This window comes from Neopsephotus bourkii, unplaced genomic scaffold, assembly GCF_033783945.1.
Source record: "Neopsephotus bourkii isolate Nb327-2 ecotype Australia unplaced genomic scaffold, CSIRO-AGI_Nbou_v1 NB_1721, whole genome shotgun sequence".
NCBI classification, from domain to species: Eukaryota; Metazoa; Chordata; class Aves; order Psittaciformes; family Psittacidae; genus Neopsephotus; species Neopsephotus bourkii.
In genome coordinates, this window is record NW_026902195.1 from 927,356 (window position 1) to 950,018 (window position 22,663).

Consider the following 22,663-nt stretch of genomic DNA (forward strand, 5'->3'; position numbering starts at 1 on the left):
CTCGGTTTCATTCTGCAGGCTTTTGCAGACTGTTCTGCTCTGCTGGCCTTTTTGGTAGAGCTTTAGTGCTCATGTACATGTGCAGCTGCTGGCTTTGTTACTTCACTCCTGTGTTCTAGTACAACAGCCACGTTGTCAGACATGGGTGATGTTTATTTCAACCATAACCTTCACCTGTCAAGAAATAGCCCCTTCATATCAATTACAGCAATGTGCTTTTGTCCTTTGATTTGCCTCATCACAAGCACTTTTAGTCTTGAAGATTCCTTGAACAAAGGAGCCCATGCATAGAATCATAGAATAGTTAGGGTTGGAAAGGACCTTAAGATCATCCAGTTCCAGCCCCGCTGCCATGGGCAGGGACACTTCACACTAAACCATCTCACCCAAGGCTCTGTCCAACCTGGCCTTAAACACCACCAGGGATGGAGCATTCACAACTTCCCTGGGCAACCCATTCCAGTGCCTTGCCACCCTAACAGGAAAGGACTTCCTCCTTATATCCAGTCTAAACTTCCCCTGTTTAAGTTTGAACCCATTACCCCTTATCCTATCACTACAGTCCCTAATGAAGAGTCCCTCCCCAGCATCCCTATATGCCCCCTTCAGATACTGGAAGGCTGCTATGAGGTCTCCATGCAGCCTTCTCTTCTGCAGGCTGAACAGCCCCAACTTTCTCAGTCTGTCTTCATACAGGAGGTACTCCAATCCCTGATCATCCTCGTGGCCTCCTCTGGACTTCGTCCAACAGTTCCGTGTCCTTTTTATGTTGAGGACACCAGAACTGCACACAATACTCCAAGTGAGGTCTCACAAGAGCAGAGTAGAGGGGCAGGATCACCTCCTTCGACCTCCTGGTCAAGCTTCTTTTGATGCACATCAGTAAACTCTTCAGATCAAACTAAATTGTTGCTGTCCAGAGAAAAACTGAGGTGTCTGTCTGCTCCACAGACAAGAGGCTATCCACAAACTTGCTTTTTGTGTTGAAACTTTGAGAACCCGTGTTTCTGATAGCTTTGATATATGGTTGACTAAAGTGAAGGCTCCAAACTGTTGAAGCTGAAGGCTTTGTACTCCCCTTATTTTGTGAAATCCAGCAGCAGTTTGTGAAACTGAAGTAGCAGCAAAGCTGGGAGTGGCTCTTAAAAGCTTCGTCTCTTCACTTTTAGCTGCCAGTTAAAAGCTGAGAAGTATGAGTTTCCAAAATACTGTAGCTTTTTAGATGTGTAAGTAAATGTTTTGTGTTTTGTTCTAATACTGATGTTAGCATGCAGCTGGTATTGTAGCTGTACTGGAGACTACTTCTCTAATGGGGGAAGGCATTCCCTCCTTCAAAATCCTTTCTTCTTCTTCTGGCTCACTTCATCAAACACAGTATTTATTCTTTTACTCTTTGAACCCCTGCTGGCCTTCTTGCTTCTGCATTTACCAAGGCCCACAGGATGTTCATTGGGTACCCACATGCATCCACACAGCAGATGAGCAAGATTAATTCACCTGTAGACTGACACCGCAGGAGCCAGGGTGTTGGCCAAGATGAGGTTGAAGCTGTTTATATTACATTACTGTTGTGCAGCCAGCAGAGGTAAACTTCCATTTAGTCACAAAGCACCTCTCCCTTTCCTGGCAGGCAGGACTGAAGCATATTCCGTGCAAACCTCATTTGGAGAGGTTGGCTGTACTGACCCCTGCAAGCACAGAGTGTCTCTGAAGCAGCACTGTAAGCCTCTGCTTTGTGTGCTGGTGCATGAGTCATTATAGTTTGTGCTTCTAGATCAATAATTGAAGCAGATTAGGAAAAAGATACTTGCTATATAACAACATTTTGAAGCTATTTCTGCGTGAAATCAGATTGGTTTTATTAGTTTCAGTGCTAGATAATTTTTAATACCATTTTGGATATGTTACCTTCACAGTCCTCTGAGAGCCCCCTCATTTGCTCAGCAGCCTGAGACCTGATAGTAAAACACTGCAGGGAGTATTTGACTAAGATAACGCTAGCTTGTGTTACAGCTTCAAACACATTTTGGTCTTGAATGTGCCCAGGGATAGAAATATTTATACATTATTTCTATCTGTCTCTTCTGTTTTCCTGCCAGCCAAAAACAGACAAAGTTGAGGCTGTCTTTGCAAGTGCAGATACAGAATTTCCTGACCTGACATAAACTATTCACTTTGCACTTAAACATTCATATTAAACCTCCTTCCGGAGGTAATGCTTTTTTTAATAGGAAGGAAGAGCAAACACACCACCACCAACAGCCACTCAGCAGTGCCTTTTTCCTTGTCACCATTGTTTAGACAATTTGATAAGGCAGTAAAATACCTACATATTCGATTTTGTGTAACATATGGTAGCCATAAAAATGGGCAGTGTCTGTTCGCAGCAGTGAATGGCCCTTTCTTGTGAATGACAAGCAGGAAGTTTCTCTGCTTCTCAGAATGAAAACTAGGCCTTCTGGCACAAACAAGTAAACCCTTCTGTACATGGACTTACGTCACTGAAGCAGTCAGCAACTTCCAACCAGGGAATGATGAAATAGCTGTATAATGTGTAGCTACTTCCTTGTAAACTGCTTGAGTTGTCTAAGGATTGAGCTGTTGTTTTAAAATACACTATTGTAGTTCAAAGCAAAATGCTGTAAGCTCAAGAAGCTTGTAGCAGAGTTCAAAATATGCTGACTTTTAGGAGCCTGAAGTGCCATTCAAAGAAATTTTTCCATAATACAGGAAGTCCATGTGTGATAACGTTCCACTGTTGCTGTCTGTATTAAACAGGGTTGGGTAGATAGGTTGCTGTTGGCATTTAACACTGTGTCAGTTACAGTTTCCAGTATTAGCATTGATGTGCTTCATGTTTTGAAGTGTAGAGAGTATTTAAGGCTACCTACCTCTGTGAATTTGCTCTTGATCTTCTTTCATGTCTGGCTTTCATGTTCTTTGCAAACTCAGCCCATAATTAGCACAATCTTTATATGAATACAGCTGTCTGTTTAGAGGAGGCTGTACTCTGAATCTCATATTATAATCTTTTGTATGGACTGAAATTACACATGGGCACATCTCCCCCTTATTTCTGAATGTTGTTTAGTAATATTTGAAATTAAGATTTGTTTCAGCTGTGGTTATGTTGGAACTTGTGCATAACAAATGCCAAACAAGACATTTAAATATAGCTGTAGGTGCTGTGTTGTTGGTTAAACACAGACAACTCCTCCCTTTTGTCCTGTGGGAATATATCCCAAAGGGGGATGATTTGCTGTAAGGTCTCTGGAGATCACTGAAGCCACTTTTCACCTTGCCTGTTCAGCCAAAGTGATGTTGCATAGATGCTTTTTGTTCAGTGTAGGAGGTAGATTCAAACACTGCTTCATGTAAGGCATCTTCCTGACTTATAGCAGTGGCTGTTTCAGCACTTTCTTGGATTCTGCCCTATGATTCAGCTTATCCTCCTAAGTGAGGAGGAGGAATAGAGACATTCTTTGCTGTCCTGCTTGTGGGACCTGCCTGTTCTTGGGACTTGACCATGCTTCCAGGCTGTTGGTTCATCACTTAATATGAACTAACTTCATGCTCCTTCAAGAGAAAACAATGAAGAGATGCTTACAGGGCTGGCCATCTTCCTGGAAGCCCCAGCAGATGTGCTGTGCTGGGACCAGAAGTCAATCTTAGTCAAGCATCGTCTCAGTCAGAACAGCAGCCCATGGAGATGGGAGGATGTTCTATAGAAAGATTGGGGAAAAGAAGAGCAGGATTAAAGTAGAGAAATCTTCCAGCCTTGATTCTCCCCCTTGGCACTCCAGAAATATGTCTGTATCTGCAGATAAAGTAGCTGAAGGGCTGTGGAAAACAGGCACTGCTTTTCCTCCCTTTATACTCATTTGCAACTCTCACATGAAAGGTAGTACACCAAATGGGCAGCAGGACAGCTATCTCTCTTGGTGTGCAAAGAGTGGGTTTGGAAGTCTCCCTTGTCCTGTCTGGACAAAAGGACAAAACCAGCTCAGGACTAACAGTCTGCAGAAGCTGGGCTAGGCTGTGTTCTGCTGGTTGAGCCCAATGATGGTAAAGGCCCTGCTCATTGGCAGCTTGTGTAAGAGTATTTTCAGGAGCTTTGGCCTCACACACAGATCACAGCATTCAGATCACATCTAACAGTGGCAAGCTTTCACAAGTCTGGCTGAAACAGCAACACTGTCTGAGTGTGGTTTGATTGCCTGCTACTTGCTGTAATGTGGTGTCTTTCCTGTCGCTGCTGCAGGTGGTTTGAGCAGTTTGTGATGCAGTGGCTGGATGAAAATGAAGATGTTTCCTTAGAATTCCTGCATGGTGCTCTGGAGAGAGATAAAAAAGATGGGGTACGTAAGTCACTCTGAGTGGAGGACTTGGCGCTACATCTTTCAGTGCCCAGAAACAAACACCAGCACTGTAAATTCAGCTGTTGCACAAATGGAGGGTGCAGCTCTTTCTGCTTACTGAACATCTGGGAAACTCGTTTATTTTAGGCCTTTTCTCTGCAGGTCAAAACGAGCTGTTTAGTGGCAAGGTGAATATAATTCCTTTATGTCTGTTCTGTTCTACTGCTGTTAATCTGTCAGGCAGATTAAGAGGGAGGTGTTCTCTCATCTTCTTCTGTCTATGAGAGGTAATTGAAATATAAGGCACTTTGCACATACTTAGTCACGCAGTGAGAAAGTGACCTTAATCCACTGACAGACTGATCTTACTCTTAATTAGCCGAGTATTCCCAGTGGAGAGCAAGAGCTTTCCCATTTGTTCAGTGACTGTTGGTGCTGTAGCCTGTGAAGCTAATGTAAGCATTACCTCTAAATTTTAAGAAAATCTAAAAAAAGCTCTTCACTCTGTCCATCTTCCCTCATCAACTGACAGGCAAGCTGTGCACATTAAAGGTCTCAGCATCATGCTGCATTTTCTTGGTACTTGTCATGTCATAGTTGGTGAAGGACAGTGAACTTGTAATCAGATGGAATTGGCTATTTAGCTCCTCTGGGCCCTTTTGAGAGTTTTTGACTAATTCTGAGGAAAATGTAGGGTTTGGTAAAGTTGTCCTGCCTCCAACACTGCAGATAATGGAGACATCCATGAAATGGGTGTGTTTCAGATCTTTCCTTTTGAGAATGACTCCTTGTACTTCTGTTTTAGTTCCAGCAAACATCCGAGCATGCTCTGTTCTCCTGCTCAGTGGTGGATGTCTTCACCCAGCTCAATCAGAGCTTTGAGATCATTAAGAAGCTGGAGTGCCCAGACCCTGTCATTGTTGCTCATTATAATAGGAGGTTTGCTAAGGTAATACCTTCAATATCCATCTGTTTATTTTCCCTTAGTGGGATGCAAAACAGTATGATGTGGGGTTTTTTTTTCCATTTTATTTCCTGGAGTTCTCCTGCAGTGATAGAGAACAAGTAACAGTGATCACATCTTATCTTCACAGACTATTGGGAAAGTGCTGATGCAGTATGCTGACATTCTCTCCAAGACCTTCCAGTCCTACTGTTCGAAGGAGAAACTGGTAAGCTGTGCTGAACTTTTCTGCCCTGAGGAACCACTTAATTGTTCTGATGAAACCAAATTTCTCGCATTGCATCTGACCGTTTTGATGGTCTGAATATTTTCATATTGTTTTTATCATCATTCATGTCCTTTTGCAGATTGAATTGTGTCTTGGCCATAAAATAATACTAGGTCTTGAAGATGATCTGCAGGGCTTGGAAGTTGTCAGGTCCCTTGGAAATTAGCTTCCACTATGCCTGTTTGGGTTGTGTGACAGAACGGTGATAGAAAAAAAAAGGCTTTGTTGATCTGGTAGTCAGCAGCACCCTTGGTTTACTGTTGTCTCCATCTAATTGCTCTTTATTCCTGAATTCAGTAAAATTCGGTGTATTAAATAAAACAGAGCCTTACATTTTTGAACCTTGGGCTTGTCCTGTGCTAGTTTGCTATCTCCCACACCTGCACTGGGGATGTAGCTCCAGAGGGAAGTCTATTGCTTAGGCTGCTCTTGACTATTGCTCTCAGGCGTGGCCTGGGAGGACCCATATGTGTCTCTGAAGCAGCTTTGGCTGGCAGCTCCCCTTCTGATACTGGGTGAAAACCACTCACAATAGTATATGGCAGAATTAAGAGGCTGAAGGTGACACAGCTTGGACTCTGGCAGAGCATGGCAGGAGCTGCAGAGACTAAAACTTCATCCTTGACACCCTTGCATAAAGCTGAGGAGGAAGAAGCAACAGCAGAGATCTCCTGATCTGGGGTTTCTGGAACTTGCTATCCCATTTCAAGCTGGATTAAAAAATGACTTGTGCTGAAATCTGTTCATACCCTACCTCCTGTTTGACGCTCAGATCTGGGGAAGGGTGGTGAGGCACAAACTGTACCACTGGTGAAAATGTGTCAGCATCCTAGGCAGTAACACGCACTTGCTTTTGTCCCTTCAGCCCTGCATCCTGATGAATAATGTCCAACAGCTGAGGGTGCAACTAGAGAAGATGTTTGAAGCCATGGGTGGTAAAGAGGTAAGAGCGCTAAGAGGCTGAGAATTACTCATTCCCAATGCGCTGTTACTAGGTTACTTGCATCATACTGGCTTTTGAAGACTGTACTCATAGGGAGAGCCCTGTCACATCTGGCACTATAATAAGAGTGAGGGGACAGCCATGCCTGACCACTTTTCAACTAAATTTGTCATAAGATGGAAGAGCAAATGTTTTTAAGCACAGAATAGCAGGGAGTAGGAAAGAGAAGGCATATCACATACTGTGATTACATGAACTGGATGTGGGCATGGTGGTTTCACAACTCTAAAGACAGGTCAGAGAACTGTTGACATGGAATCATTTTACATGGCATATAAATATGGAACCTTTGGCAGTAAATGTCCAATATCTCATGTATTGCAGACATGCAAATAATAATTCTGTACTCATGGCCATTTTTACAGAAATACATTTTTTTTCCCCCAGATCACTGTTTTTGATATAATCAGTGCATATTTATTTATTTATTTATTTTCTCTCTTCTTTTTTCTTTGCTTTTCAAGATTCAGGAAGATGAAGAAAAAGCTGCTGATGCTGATGTTAGGAAAAAATAATTTTCAAAGCCTAAGTGCATTTTCTTTATTTGTCTTGTGGTAGAGCCTGTGCTATGACCTGTATGCCAAGAGGAAAGTCAGCTTTGCTGATGGGCAGCATAGTTTTTGCCTGTATTGCTGTTTTGCATCTTTCTTGTGCTCAGTGGCAGAATTCTATGAGGTGGCAAAAATCTCAACAAATAGACTTACCCTGTGAGGCAAAGAAAAACTGCTGTCATTCTTTCACATGTGATTCATTTTCTGAGTGAAATTGCATCCTAATTTCTCAACAATCCCAGTTTCAGAGCCCTGCATCAAGAGCTAGTATTATAGGCACCCAGCTGTAATAGCAGAGGTAGCTAAATGCTCATTTTTTCTGAGGGAAAAATAAGCTTGTGATGAAATGGTCTTTGAAGTGGTTTATAAAGTTATAATCCATATACACTTGATTTCCCCTGAGGAATCAATTTGCTACTATTTTCCCTACCGGTGGCCATTAAGTAGGGTTTTCCTGTATTTTAAATTGAAAATACCACCTGGTACAGTGTTATATAGGATAAGAAAAAAGTATTTATCAAGGCTGATGACTGCTTTTCCTAGCCTAGACCTCTTGTCTGCATTCTGCCCTTCAAAACCTTTTTCAAGAGGTGTAAGTAAGGTAGAGCAGATGTAATGAGTCCAATATTTCTCCTGTACTGTGGAATCAAAAGAAAAGGGGGAGAGAAACCCAGGCTGCAAGTAGTAAATCTGGCAAACACGGTTTTTGGAAGTGATTTTTTTCTTTTCTTTCCAAATGCTGATTGTCTACTTCATACGCTGCCGCTGATCACTAGAAATAAATCGTGCTGTGTTAGGCACCTATGTTTTTTGCTATGCCCAGGGGTTTCCCTCTCAGTGGCTGTGTAGTACTTCGCTTCTTGAGTTGAAACCTGCCAGGTTCTGTGTTTTGCTAGAGTAAATGAGGTCTTGTCCTAGTTTGAGTAGCCCTTTTTCTGATGCAGATCGAAACTGAGTAACAATTGGTGAAACAACTTTGAAAATAGAACATGTAGGCAAACATGCTGCTGGAAATGTATCTGTGGGTTTTACCGCACAGTGCCTTGCACAAGCGATACCCTGACTGCTCTGCTCAAAAAGGAACTGCTTCCTTGGGGAAGTAAGAAAATAGCACAGTGGTATGTCCTGCTTGTCTTGAGCTGTTCACCTTTTTCTGTTCTCAAAGGTGCTGTTGAGAACTAGGTACCAAATACTCCATTGTTCCTGTGGCAGAACGTTAGATGTACCATGCGTGAAGCCAGACCTTGGGGATTGGTTTGAGTTAATGTGTGCTTGTGGCTTCATCTGCTTCTGATTCACAGATCCATCTCCATCTAAAGCTGTAGCTATAGCACTGCACAGCTCTGGAAAGCTTTGAAATACTTCTGCTATCTAGTGCTCTTGGCCAGTGGGTCCAAAACACACTCCTACAGAAATCCATTATCACTTATTCTCTTTTGCATCAAGGAAAATGAAAGGACAGGGCTTGCCCATAGTCATCCTGCAGGGTAATAGCATAACGTGGAACAGAAGTGCTTGACAAGTACTATTTCTTGAGATTGGGCTCCTGGTTATAATGCCTTCCTTTACTTTTTTCTTCCTCCCCAGGTGAGGAATGGTACCTTTGCCCTCACTGAGTTTCCCAACTGTAGTACTTAGAAGGCACAGACAGTGCAAAAATTACCCAGCATGTCTGTGTTTAATGTGTTGACATCATATGCCTGTGAACATTACTAATTAGAAATGACAGCAGCAGAGCTTTAGAGAGCTCTGTGGTGGGATTCTCTTGGGTCTGTGCTTGAGGTCTCAATGCATATATATATATCACATGTGCACACGCAGAAAGAGGTATCTTAAATGATTTTTAGGATTTATACTTCTGTTTCCCTTCTGAGCTGTGCTGATCTCATGGGATCAAAACAGCTTCACTGTACTTCAGTAGCATTCTCAGACATTCCTGAAACATGTTTTGAAAAGCCAGTGGGTATGGAGTGGCAGGTAGCGTTAAAAGCATAATGAGCAGTGGAATTGCAGTATGAGTCCTTGATACCTTTTGAAATCTTTTCTTCCTCTGAATAATCTCCAATACACCCACAGAATGGAGACTGTAATTTAGCTCTGTGCTGATGTGGGCTATATAGATTTCATTGCTAGCGTTTGCCTGAACTTGGCCCCATTTATTTAGCTATTCGTACATTATCTAATAAAACCTAATGTGACCTGCATTTTCTACCCACCTCTGCAGTTCTCCTGCAGATTTCAGTGTGCTTTGCACACTGTCCCTGACACCAGAATAAGGATTTCTCATTTTGCTTGAGAGAAATGTCTTTCTGCAATCCATTATTTTGCTTTGCTTTTCATAAGTTATGAACTCACGGCACTGAAGTTAAAAGTGCTGTACTGCATTGCCCACTGATGGAGTCTGGATGTGTTATGGAAGCCTAGTTTAATACATTTCTGCACTTCTTTTTATTCCCCAAAGTCAAGCATGAGAGGTGAGTATCAGAGACAAGCACTGCCTAAGGAACCCAAGGAATTAGCAGCAGATTGTCATCATACAATTTTCATGCCTTCGGTTTCAAGCTAATCTGTACAATTAATGCTTCAGGATACTGTCCTCTTAATGCTCAGCCGTGTTAGCCCATGTTCTAAATCCTAAGTTAGCCACCTGAATAACAAATTTCAGGACTGCTTAGGAACTGCCAAGGCTTGACAGGAATGTTCTCAAAGGATTTGCGGTATCTATTTGATGGCTCCTCTTTAGCATCCTGCATGCCACGGCTAAGGCCACATAGTATTTGAGAAGCTGTCAGCTGTTGTTTGGATTCAGTATTTCATATTACTCTTGAATCCTATAGGAAAGTGGGGATGAAAATTCAGTGCAAGTGAATCCCTAAAGGGAAACTGCATCAGTTGAACTCCTGCCTCACAGTTGCGGAGAGGAGCTCCCAGGGGCTAGTGGAACGGGGCAGAACAAATATCAGCAGCTTCAAGCCTGAGGCACATGAACTCTGTAACTTGCATAAAGCTAAAATAGGAGAGCAGGGCAAAATCCTCTAACTGCTGATGTGTCAGATCAGACCTGATGATTTCACAGGTTCTCTGGCTTTAAGATTAACATCTTCAACCTTCTAGAAGGCAAAAGCTGTTTCTACAGCTACAGATGAGCATTCCAGTTCTGCTTAGACACCAGTGTATGTAGAAACCAAAGGACTAATGGCATCTCTCGGAAAGCTTGGAAGCCCATCACAGCGAATTCTAAGACTCATGGGTTCCATTTCATCCATGATTGAAGCGGAAGATCAACCTAAATCGAAGTTCATAGTGCTGTGCTGTGCACCATCAGATTAGCAAGGAGCTTGAGGTTCCAGCCCTGAATGTACTTGTATGAGACTTCAAGGCTCAGATTCTCTGCAGTGCCAAGTCCCAGATCTTTTCAGGAAATTAACAGAGCCTTGCTTTCTTCCCTGAGATGTAAATACGGGGTTACCTCTTCCGTCTTTGCTTGTACCTCAATTTTCTGTATCACACATTTAGCCTCAACCACAGAGCTATGGCTGCACCAGCCATTGTTTCCACTGGAATTTAAGCACTTGCTCAGAGATAAGAAGCCACATTGCTGTGGATACTGTCCCATGTTTTGCACAGAGAACTTTTCATTAACTTTCTTCCTCTGAATCATCTCTGATACACCCACAAAATGGAGATCATAAGCCTGCTTGAGCTCCAGCTTCTGATAGAAGTGGTTTGGACATGACATATGGCAGTGACCCAATTGTCTAACACTGCTTCCTGCTTTACCAACCAGATTTACTGTGCATTCCAAGTAGCATGTCCTGCTATCAGCAGTAGCTGGTATGCATAGAATCCATTGGCTGAGCAGCAACAGCAAAACATACGCTGTGTCATTTAAGCAATGTTATCAGTGCTTCACTGTATTGGCAAAGAATTGTTTGCAGTTACATCACATGCTGCAGGGAACTCTGTAACTGTCATGTAATTGATATATGTGAAACAGTAGTACACACTTACCAGCACCTTCCTAATGGACTTAAATCACACTCAGGTAATTCCCTGAAATTCACTTTGCTAATGCCAAAGCTTTAATGATCAGTAATGTATTATGTGGACTCCTCCTTTCATAGTAGCAGTTGCTCAGAAGACAGCAGCCTTTCTAGGATGACAGAGGATTCGGTGGATACTTAATCAGAATTCCTACCACCAGGGTTTGGCTTCCTGAGGGTGAGGCTGGGCACCTCAAAGTTAAATCTGGGTTGCCCTCTTGGCACTTGCACCCAAAGAGCTGTAAGCAAGTGTTCTGGAGCAGAGAGTTCCTCACCCCACAGATAACGGAGCTCATCCCCTAAGCAAAGCATTGTTCCAGTTTCTTCGTAAATGAGGGCTAGAAATAAGCCCTTGTTTTGCTCCCTAGACAGTCGGTTTGCAGTCAACAAGTACAATAGGAAGGAGAAGCTTAGAGGTAGTTGGTGAGGTCTCCATGTCACCTCACTGTAAAGCTAGTCATTAATTGCATGGTTCATGAGCAATGGCAAGTTGTTGATCCTGACCTTAAATATTCTCTAGGCCATGCATCTGATAGCTTATAAAGATGTAGAAGTAAATAGTGAGGAATAGGTGTCATATGCCACATTCTCCTGTTTTTTGGCTTGTTTTTTTTTTTCCAGCTGGAAAAGAAGTTACTCAAAACGTTTTGATGAATCATGAGCTGGTGCTGCCTCAAATCATCCAAAAAGGGCCAAAATCAGAGGACTGTTCAGTGCCATTAATTTTAGATAGCAAACCAGACAGCTTGTGACTCGTTCTCCCTTTACACAGTAGAAGGCAAGGATTAATGCAGGGGCAAGACAAACCACCACCAACAGATGGTGTTTTTGTTTTGTTACCTAAAAGCTTGGCTAGAATGACTGGTGATTGGCACGTTAGCCTCCTTCTGCCTTCTTACAGCAAGGGAGTTAAAAAAGTAATAGGAATGCAGATTCACTTTAATAAAGGAAAAATAATCAGAGCTAGCAATGCCAAAAGTTATGAGGCTGAAATAAATCATCATTTGCTTGGAGGTTTTTTTAATTATTTTTAAAATTCTGATCCAGGAATTTCATTAGCGCAGGTTCAAATGCCTAATGGAGTCAGTTTTCCATGCCAGCTTACAAAGGAAAATGAACAGATCAGATTCCAGATCCCTTAAGGGTTGGCTTTCTCTGACAGATGCTGACGAATATGAATAGGGCTTCAATACTGAATATAGAATTGGGAACTCCTGTCATGTTCACATATGGATATACCGTAAAAATCTAAACTGATTTTTAACCACTGTACTGGCATCTGGCTCATTACATTTGTAAATAGATGCTCTGCCTTAGAGGTAAGGGCTGAAGCTCTGAATGCCAAATGCAAGCATTTCTGGAAGGTTTTTGTTTTACAAGCAGCTTGCCTGCTTGCATACAAAGGCAAATCTGTTTTACAAGTTACTTTTCCAGAGTAAATGTTCCTAAAACATTAAACATGTGGTTTATGTAAACATACAGGTAAGTTACCCAAAGGTGGCTCTTCGAGGCTGCAAGAATCACTACAGCTGGAATACAGGGCACCCACCACTGGATATAAAAGCAGGTGGCTTTGGGCAAGCACATTCTTACACAATGTGCCAGCGTGTCAGCAGCACCCATGCAGTACTTGGGCACTCTTTTTTGTTTCTTTTGTGAAGTCTCCCCTGAACAATTGTATACAAAAAGCTGCCTTGCCCTGTGTGAGAGCAGAGCTACCTGTGCTCAATACCCATAGCTGAGATTATGCTTTCCAGAAGTGATCGGTGCACAATTCCTGCTGTGATGCTGTGGCCATGTTTTCAAAATAGCTGGGCTCCAGTCTTCTGGGAGCGGTGGCTGGGTCAGTCTTCAGTTTGAACACTTGACAGGAGGGTGGAAGGTGAAATAGCACCTTTCAAGGCTGTGAATGGAGAAATGCACAAGTAAATAACAGTTTGAAAATCCCTCTCTCCTATACTTAGAGGAGTGAAGTGACCCATGAGCCCAAGATAATGCACAGTGCTTGGTTTCTCAGCCTGCTTTCTCTGTTCGTGTGCACTTTCTTTCTCGACTTCACAAATACCAGTAAAGGTATCAAAGGGTATTGGAGACTGGCTGTTGCTGATTTCATAGCTTCTCTAACAGCAGCAGGCAGTGGAGGAGAGCATCCTAGCTAGCAGAGTCCAGTGGTGGTAATTCACCTGCATATTAAGAGTAGCCTCAACAGTGAAGAAGAACACTGTGAAGGGCAGCAAATTGTCTTCTGAGTTCAAGCTAAGTTCTCCTCTTTCATCCACAGTTGGATGCAGAAGCAAGTGACCATCTCAAAGAGCTCCAGGTGAAGCTGAACAATGTTTTGGATGAGCTGAGTGCTGTGTTTGGTAACAGGTGAGTATAATGAGGTGCCTGTCCTTGAAGCATTCTTTTATTTTGCCTAATCTCATTCAGTCTGATTAAGAAGAGAAAAGACACTCCTGTCAACTGCATTATATTTTTCTTTTTGTCATAAATTCATGGTCTTTCAAATACTAAGATCATCTAAAGAAGTGAGAAATGTTTTATAGAGCCTCTCCTTTCTGTATTGCTTTCCCCAGAAATGTGACATGGAGATCTCTCAACTGTGAAATGTATTTGAATTACATAGAGTGGGTTTTTTTTCTGTAAGTAGTGCTTGTCAGTAACAGAAGTGCCTGCTTCTTTATTGCTCAGAAGGCAGTTTCCAGCTCAGTGTTTATGGAGCAACATCCTTGTTTAAACATTGTGCTCTAAGTGTATGAAACAGTTGACTGATTTCTGAGGTCCTTTCCAACCCTAACTATTCTATGATTCTATGATTCTGTGATTCTGTGATTGTTAATGAATATTGGAATAGAAATGAAACAGGTTTAGAATTTGAAATTGACCTGTTCTGTGTGAATGGTGTTTTATGATGTTTCAAAGGGAGGAGCTTTTTAAAGTATTGCCAGAGTAATTTATGGCAATTAAGTTTTATTGCAAATCATGTTATCATTTACCTGGGGTAAAAATGTACTTGACTTCATAATAATTTTGTAGTGAACCATGAAAGACATCAATTAAGCAAAATCTAGAAATACAGGGCTCCCAAATGATCTTCAAAAGCAACCACTTTTCAAGATAAACCCCATTTATTTCAAGTTGTGGTTTATAATGAGATAATGCAGGCATGAACTGTAGTGTAGCTGAAATGTGGGCAAGAGGAATAAAGCAAATTGTAGCAACTTGGCCTCCTGCAGTCTACAGATTTGCAGTGCTTATGACCAAAAACCGCACTGTGGGATTTGTCAGCGACTATTTGTATTTTAGCACACAGAGCTAAGTAGGGAGATAAGACAGAAGTTCCCATTACCATGGATGCTATAGCAAGAAATTGAGAGATTCAAACTGTAGCTGAATTGAATTGATAAGGTTCATAATTAGATGGAGGACGAGAGAGAAATCGTAATTAAGGGGTGGTTTTTGTTATCTGAAATCTGTCTCCATGGTGCACTGTTAAAAGACAATTAGGGTACAATCTTGACATTTGCAAATATGATTTAAAGAGATTATTCAGTATCAGCATACATACCAGGGAGTGTTTGAGAGAGATGTGCTGGCAAGAGATTTAGCCAGTCAGACGGCTCAGATGCTTTGCTTATTCCTTTATAGTAATAGGGAATGAAAAGTAGAGCTGTGGTTTACTGTATAAGTGGGATCTTCTAAAGGATGTAAATGTGGGGAGGTAAGACAGATATCCACAATATTCTGTGCAGAGTCTGTAAGCAGTTGTTCTGCCACACTGTGTGCACCTGAAGCTGCAGATCTTAACTTTTCTTCATCTGTGTGAGATAATTGCACCTGCTGGAAAAGCAGCACGTATCTACAGAGCCTCACCACCCTTGTGCTGAGAGAAGGTTATGTCTGGACACAGGAGCTTTTCCTGCTTTAAAGAATATCATGGAGAAAAGGAGCCTCAGGGTGATTTATACTACATGCAGTAGCTGCTGTTTTGTTCTTGGTGTCTGTAGGAGGGAAGGAGGGAATTCCTGTGGGAACAGGTAGCAGAAAGCTCTGATAGCACAGGTGAGATTGTCTTTTAACTTGCTGCTACCAAGGGCTCCTGTTGAACTCTACATCTGCATGAGTTTCACTTTCAAGTGAACCTGTTGCCACAGTAATGGGTTTATCACTTTTCACTATTTTGGCTCATGTTAACTCTTATCTTTTAAGGGATTCTGTTACTTTCTATCCCCTGGCTGGGGGTTTATAGCATCTTGAAAGAGGGCCCTACAACTAATGCAGTATGTGGGAGAACAGTGGGATGATATTAACCTGTAACAGAACAGGCACTGTCAGAAGTACATGAAATACTATTGGTATCTGGTACTGTTTTATTTTATGTGACTTACGCCTCTGGTTAAGCTGTCATTGTAGCCACAACTGACTGCTGCAAGCCACCCTCCTCTAGAAGTGCAGAAAGTGGAAGCAGTGTGAGGAGACAACTCTGGAATTGCTGTCTGGAATTGATCTTGTGAAAGGCAGGCTAGAAGTGAGCAAGAGGGACCATGAGGGTGGAGGTGGCAGTGCAGGAGGGGAGAGAAGTGACTGATTGGGTGGAGAAGGGAGGTGACAGCTGCAGGACAGAGGGGTTTATGCTAGTACCCAGTCCAAGGATGTCCAAGGTGGCTCACACAGCAGAAGTTCAGGCCACTTACTCCAGTCTAAAGCTGACTTCCAAACCTGTGTACCTGCCCTTAAATCTTTACCCTAGCTGCTAACACTGACTTCTTTTCCTGATTTCAAACCCCTGTGCTATTAGTGGATAGCTAAATGTCACTTATAATCCCTGTTGTTAGTAACTGTTCTTCTAAATGTCAAAGCATTTTCCTTTATTCACTGAGCTGATATGTTGACAGCTGTGCTGATCTAGTCATCATTATTAACCATATATTATTTCATTTTGAATATCCTTTTAGCAGTACAAGATAGAAAAATAACTGTTCTTTGATGCCTTGCATGTCACTTCATTACAGTGACACTGCTTGTTGCACAGCTGAGCTCCATATCCCATTTTGACACTTTGATAGAGCATAGATTGTATGGCAGTGGACTGGTTTCTGTTGTTGCCAGTCTTCAGGCTGTCTCTGCTATTTTAAAGACTTACCTTATGATGGGTCATACCAGATCGCTGCTGGTGGATTCCTGGGTGCTCAGAGTTGTGCATGCCTTGTGCCCTTGTTCCATATGATACCCCAGTCTTTGTGGTAACAACCTATGTAGAAAGCAAAGATACAGCAGAGTGCTTTGAGCAAAGAAAAGCAGTGTTTCTTGAAAACAGGAAAGGAGCATTTCTTTTTGCAGATGAATGGACAAACTCTTCTCAAATGTGTGTCTTGTGTTAGAGGTGGTAGGCTGTTTGTGGATGATGGACATAGGAACTGGATAGCATGCCCCTTGGTAACAAATATAGTAAGGAAATGAGCAGAAAATCTCATGAAGGAAGAATGTGTAAATGAGTGCGTGATTTATGGACTTGTAGTATGAGCTATGAGAGAGCTATGTACTAGAGCTATGAGAGTACTATGTACTAGAGCTATGAGAGTACTATGTACTAGAGCTGAGATCTGTTCCACTGATAATCTTGTTTTTGCATCTCTCTTATCCAGCTTTCAGACTCGTATTGATGAGTGTGTCAAGCAAATGTCTGATATCCTCTGTCAAGTGAAAGGGACAGGAAATGTTGCTGCTAATGCCAGAAACACAGTTGCACAAGATGCAGATAATGTCCTGAGGCCATTGATGGATTTCCTGGATGGAAAGTAAGGGAGTGTTCAAATACATGTTACACATACAGTGCATCAGATTGGGAACAGGAAGGGGGAAGGAAAAATAGTTTCACATTCTTGAATTGTTCTTGAGATGTCCAGCCTCCAAATTTTCAGTAAGAATTAATGACTTTTCTTCCCATATCTGCCTCTCTTTTATGCCATGGATTACCTCTTCAGCCTTCACTGAGTGTCAGAGCACACTCTGTTCTCCTTTCTCCCTCTGGCAATTATAGCAATCAGCAAAACACATGGCTGATCAGGTAGTGGGAGAGACTGAAATTCTATATTTACTAGCTATATATCATTTTCCTGTACAAATTGCACAGTATCCTATTAGCAAACTTATTGCAAACCATACTTACACACGAGATAGTTATACTACTTGCTATCCCAGTCATGTAAGCATGTTTGTTCTAGCCATACCTGGTGCTATTCTGACTAGAAAATGAGCTTCTGAACTATGTGATGTATATAAGCTTGATCCATTGCTTTAATTAACTGTTGCTATTAACACCACGCAGTGTGATTCAGCTGTACAGGGGCTTTTTTTGGCTAACTGCACATAATTCTCATCAGCTAAGCCTTGAACTACAAAGAAAAGGAGTTTTTAGTCACTGTAGAAGTTAAACTTCTTGCTGATGCACAGCAATTCTTTATTTTGAAAATGGTGGCCAGCAATTTTCATAATAAATGGCGTGAGAGATGTGAAGCTTTATGAGTTTAAAATACTTTTTTTTTTTGTTGCTATTTGTATTGATTGTCCTGTCTTTCTTTTGGGTCACTATATAGTAAGTGACTGTCTGCAGCAATCATTACATCTAGGAGCTTTTCATTTGGGCGTTTTCTATGCATGCCTTCACAAATCCTCAGGAACCGCCTGCCTTTGTATCACTGGGAACTTGATATGCGGCAGACCTTTCATCCAGATGTGGAGGAAGTAATTTTGATTATGATAATCTGAGTTTGGATTATTTTCTTTCCTCCTATGCAGGAGAGGCTTTTTAGATGTTTTCTGCATCCTACTCACATCAGTCTTGTCTCTGTTCAGCTTTGTTAATTTTACTGTCTAACCAGCTATGGGAAGAAGGGAAGCCTGGGAGAAGATGTTACACAATGCAGAAGAGTCTGCTATCGCCTGTGCACTACTGCTGGCTGCAGAGTTCCTATTTCATAGCATTCCCAGTGTGATCAGTAAACGCCAAAATCTAACAATAATTTCAAAGAAGAATCTAACAATAATTTCAAAGAAGAATCTAACATTTCTTGGCCTTTTTGATAGTCTGTACAATAACAAAGGAGGAGTAACTAAGATAAAGCAGAACTGCTTTATGTAAAAAGGCATGGATAAATGTATGGCAGGCGATTGGTGGTGGGTATAATTGGCACAAAATACAGGGAAGTCCAAGAAATACGTCAAGGTGGTTATAGATGTGGGAGATTTAGAGATTTCGGCAGCTGTCAGAAGCTGTGCAAGAGTTTTGGCTTAGCAGTCTGGGAAGTATTCATTTAAGTATTCAACAAAAATCATAATAAGCCCTTCAATTTAAACCCTATTATTCTATATCTGTTTGGGTTTTTTTTCCTATATATGCTGTAAATCCAATACATCAGGAAAAACCTTGTTAAAGGCAACTAGTTCAATGGTATGTGCTCTTATGTGGCATATTCCCAACCACCATAACCTCGTGATGACTTCTGCAGCCCAAGGCCAATAAATAGAAATGGTTGAGATCATAAATGCCATTAATTCCTATTAGCCAGACATCTTCAGTATTAGAGCTCAGATGGTGAATACAGGCTGCACTTTATAAAAAGGGAAGATTTTTACCCTTAAACCAGTCATTATGATGAACTGCTTTGAATGGGGCACTGATTCTCCCATACACATCTTCTGTTCCCTGTAAATTGCATTCCTTGAACTTACTTGGTTCTTTCTCTCTCCCTGCAGCCTGACACTGTTCGCAACCGTGTGTGAAAAGACAGTGTTGAAGAGGGTGCTGAAAGAGCTCTGGAGGGTAGTAATGAATACCATGGAGAAACTGATTGTGCTGCCTCCTCTGACAGATCATACGGTAAAGCATTTTCTCCTTCCTGACTCATAGCAGAAAGTGTTGCCATTGCCTGTGTAACTCATCTCCTTGTCCTAATGAGTCATCTGTCCAGGTAGATTTGCCTGCATGTAGCCCACTCAAGGATGGAAAAATATGTCTGTAACCTGGTGAAGGAGGAGAGCAGCTCTATTTATAGTAGGCTTGCAAAATACAGAGCATACTAAAAAAACCCCTAACAATTAAAAATCCGTGATCCAAAAGGAGTTGCCATCAAGTATATCAAACCACATTGATCAGGGATTTGCAATCCTTTAAAGGGAGCTGAGTATGTGGGATTATTGGGCAGTTAGTGATGTCCTCATGGCGTTAGATCAACACCTGTAAACACTTTTTCCTAATTATGTCATCTGTTCAAGTGTCCCTCTGGAAAGATGTGGTTGATTTAGGCTTGCTTTTTAATGACACAACCTCCCATTTTGCCCCCCCGAAGGCTTCAGCATCAGTATGGGCTGGCATGATTTCTGTATCTCTTATGGTGGGGAATTGGAAGCATGTCCAGATAGTTGGCCTTCAAAAGCAGTCTTTTATATAATTGTTCAGCTGTGTGGATGTGCTGAATGAATGTGTGTTATGAATGTAGTGATGCCTTTAACAATGGAAGATTAACTCTTCCCCAATTTTGGGAAACCATAGAAACTGTTTAAATGTTACTCATGCATGCCCAGCTGCTCTGGGGAATGACACAGTTGGAGGCAGTGTGAAGTCTGGGTTATAGCCTCATTATTTGGAGTTGATCCAGAACTTCTCTTCATCAATGTGTTGGAGTAAACTTTTGGTCTGTGGCTTATTTATACTGATGTATTTTTTTCCCCAGGACTGGGTAGAACATTAGTGTTTTCACTATTCAATAGTTGCCTGTATATTTTGAGTGAACTTCTTGGGTTGCAGTGTCTGGAGAAGTGATGCAGACCTGTATCTTGCACTGGGTGTTTCTTGTTCTGAGAGGGAAAGCCTTTGTCTCCGGCCTTGATGCTGACAGCTTTAAACAAAACTGCTGAGATGCAGTGTGCTGCCGTACCTGCTAGGCATAAAATTAGCATGAGGTGTAATTTGCTAAAGACTGCTTGCTCTGAGCTCAGATTTGGAGTAATCATTTCTGCTTGCCTTTTTGATTTATAAAGGAGAAAAAAAAATCTAAATTTAAGAGGATGAGATTTCTTTTTCTCAGTTGAATTGTTGTAAAAAGGAGTCTTTTAGGACAGGTGATAAAATCATCATGTAAGAGCAGCATTAACATGTCTCCTTCACAATTGAGGCACGGAGATCAAGGGCCTTGAAGTGAACCAGGGAGGAGCTGCCTGAGCTTTATATATGCTAGTTTTGAATTTTAAAGGCAGAGTGGGAGATTGATTCAGCGCATGCCTCATGAAGAAGGCAGTAACTGTGAGCAGCCAATTCTTCCAATCTGCAGGACGTTGCTATAAGCCACTTCGATTTTTATGGGGTTTTTTCTTTAACAAAGTGTCTTTGTTCCCATCACTTCAGTTTCAAAATGAGAAGCAATTTTTGTGTAATGAAGTGCATCCTCAGCTGTCTGAAATAATGAAGAATACTCATAGCTGGAATTTCAGCTGTCTAATCAATTGTGTCTTAGTGAGAAGGTTGAGCAAGTCCAGACTGGAGAAGAGTTGCCATTTCAGAAAGGTGTTTCTGAACAATGCAATGATTAAACTGGCCTTGTCTGCGGTCCTTGAACAGGCTACCTGTGGCGAGGCGCTTGATGGACTGACTGCAAGAGCAGAGAGCTACTTCTGCTGTCCCCTGAAATGTAGTGATTTATCCTGTCACCTCCAGATTTTCGTCATCCTTAGCAGTGAAGAGTGTTAGGGCAAGACAATGCACAACCCAGGGTTGGCAGTGTTCTGAGCACATCAGACTCAGAAAGAGCCCCAGGCACTGTAACTCTCTTACTCTCAGCCCTCAGCAATAGAAACCTTAGTGTTGCCTCTCCATGGTTGAAGGACACTGAATGGCAATTTTCCTCCTAAAACTCCTCTGCAGGCCTTAAGTAGTAGGGGATATTTGTAGTAGGAGACATTCCCTTTTATGGAATATTTGCTCTACTTTCTGTAGAACTGATAGAGGTGCAAAAGCATTTTTGATGGTGGTTGTGGAAAGCATACTTGGGTAGAGGGCTCCTGACACTGCAGTGTGTCTCACCTGTTGCTTGCATTGCTGTCACTGCACAGTGCTGTAATTCCTTTTACTCTCCAGACCTATCTATTCCAGCTAAATTTTCTTCCCTGTATCACACAGGGAAGAAAATCTGAGCTCTGCTCTTCTGTTTGCTGCTTCTGGAAGATTTTATGTAAGGTGGGAGAGCAGTAAGGTACTGCCCAATCCCCATGGGGATGGAGCACTTTGACAGCCTCCCACCCTGACTACCTGAGCTGCAGGTTCCCTTAATGACTTTTGGATGAGGCTTCTCCTCTCTGAGCATTGACTGCTGTGGGTTGTGAGATTAGGAGCAACATGATCTCCAGTAACTCACTGAGCAGCTCACAGCTAGTTTTAAGTAAAGATCAACATTTAATTCAACACTCTCTGTCCTGGGTGAGTGGATATGCAAACACAGCTGTCTGGGAATCTTTATTTTGGGGTTCTATGCACAGCACTAGGATATTAATAGATTAGTTATGCATGTCTTTCACCTTTGCTGCTTAGGACAAAACTGTAGTATGCCATCAGTAACCAGTCTGGTCAGTGAAGGGTTGCTAAATTTAAACAGAGATGATTCCTCTGGAGCCTCTCCTTCATATATCTCACATAGTACACTGGAGCCATTCACGTGAGGCTCCATTTGTGCTTGTTCCTGCTGTGCTTTTTTCTGCTTGTCAGACTGCCCTTCACTAAATGAGAACGTGGTCCAGGATAAGAAAATTTTCTTAAAGCTGTAGACAGATTTCACACATGAATTCCAAATTGTCTGTTCTTCAAGCTCATCTGCAAGCAGCTCCACTCCAGACCTCTTCTGTGCTGCTGGAGAGGGTGGCTTTAAGAGGTTTTCTGAAACCTTTCTTAACTTGAATTAGTTTAAATGAAGCCTCCCCTTGTGCTAGCTAGGAACTGGAAAGTCTAAGACTGTCTTTGTGATGAGGAGAAAAAGCTTTCTTATCATTAAATGAAATGATGGTCTGTGAACTGCACATGTGCCCAGGTCTCTTTACTGACAGGTAATTATTTTCCCTTTTTCATCCCCACTTTTAAGCCTGTTTCCTCAGAGTTTAATACAGAGTTGCCAACAGCTAAAAATAGTCTTAATTCTTAATGGGTGGTAGTGAACATTGCCTGATTATAAAGTTTTTTAAATGAACTTAAATGCTGCTAATGAGTGAACACATTTCGTTGTTGAATATAGGAATTAAAAAAATCTGGGAAAGGAATGTACCAGATGAAACTAGGTTGGATTGGTATGTCTCAGTATGTACTCAGCCTGAGTAATAATATGTTTTCCAAAAAGGATTGGATTTCAAAAGACTTGCAAGCAGGCTCGTTTCCTGAGTTTTCCTGTTGAGCAATAGGACAGTTAAGCTGTGAGAGTTTGAGCCTCTTGGAATA

At 41.8% G+C, this 22,663-nt stretch overlaps 1 protein-coding gene across 3 annotated transcripts in view; it reads left to right on the forward strand.

Moving 5' to 3' along the window:
• Positions 1 to 22,663, forward strand: part of UNC13B (unc-13 homolog B) — a 199,285-nt gene that overhangs the window by 173,118 nt on the left and 3,504 nt on the right. For 2 of the 3 annotated variants that reach the window (XM_061376549.1, XM_061376546.1), the window contains 7 exons: positions 4,262 to 4,358; positions 5,164 to 5,307; positions 5,453 to 5,530; positions 6,456 to 6,533; positions 13,469 to 13,557; positions 16,833 to 16,985; positions 18,943 to 19,066. In XM_061376549.1, the coding sequence (XP_061232533.1) occupies positions 4,262 to 4,358; positions 5,164 to 5,307; positions 5,453 to 5,530; positions 6,456 to 6,533; positions 13,469 to 13,557; positions 16,833 to 16,985; positions 18,943 to 19,066 (763 nt within the window). Of the gene's footprint in view, positions 1 to 4,261; positions 4,359 to 5,163; positions 5,308 to 5,452; positions 5,531 to 6,455; positions 6,534 to 7,057; positions 7,703 to 13,468; positions 13,558 to 16,832; positions 16,986 to 18,942; positions 19,067 to 22,663 lie in introns of those variants that run through there. The other variant, XM_061376548.1, reaches the window with a different exon arrangement.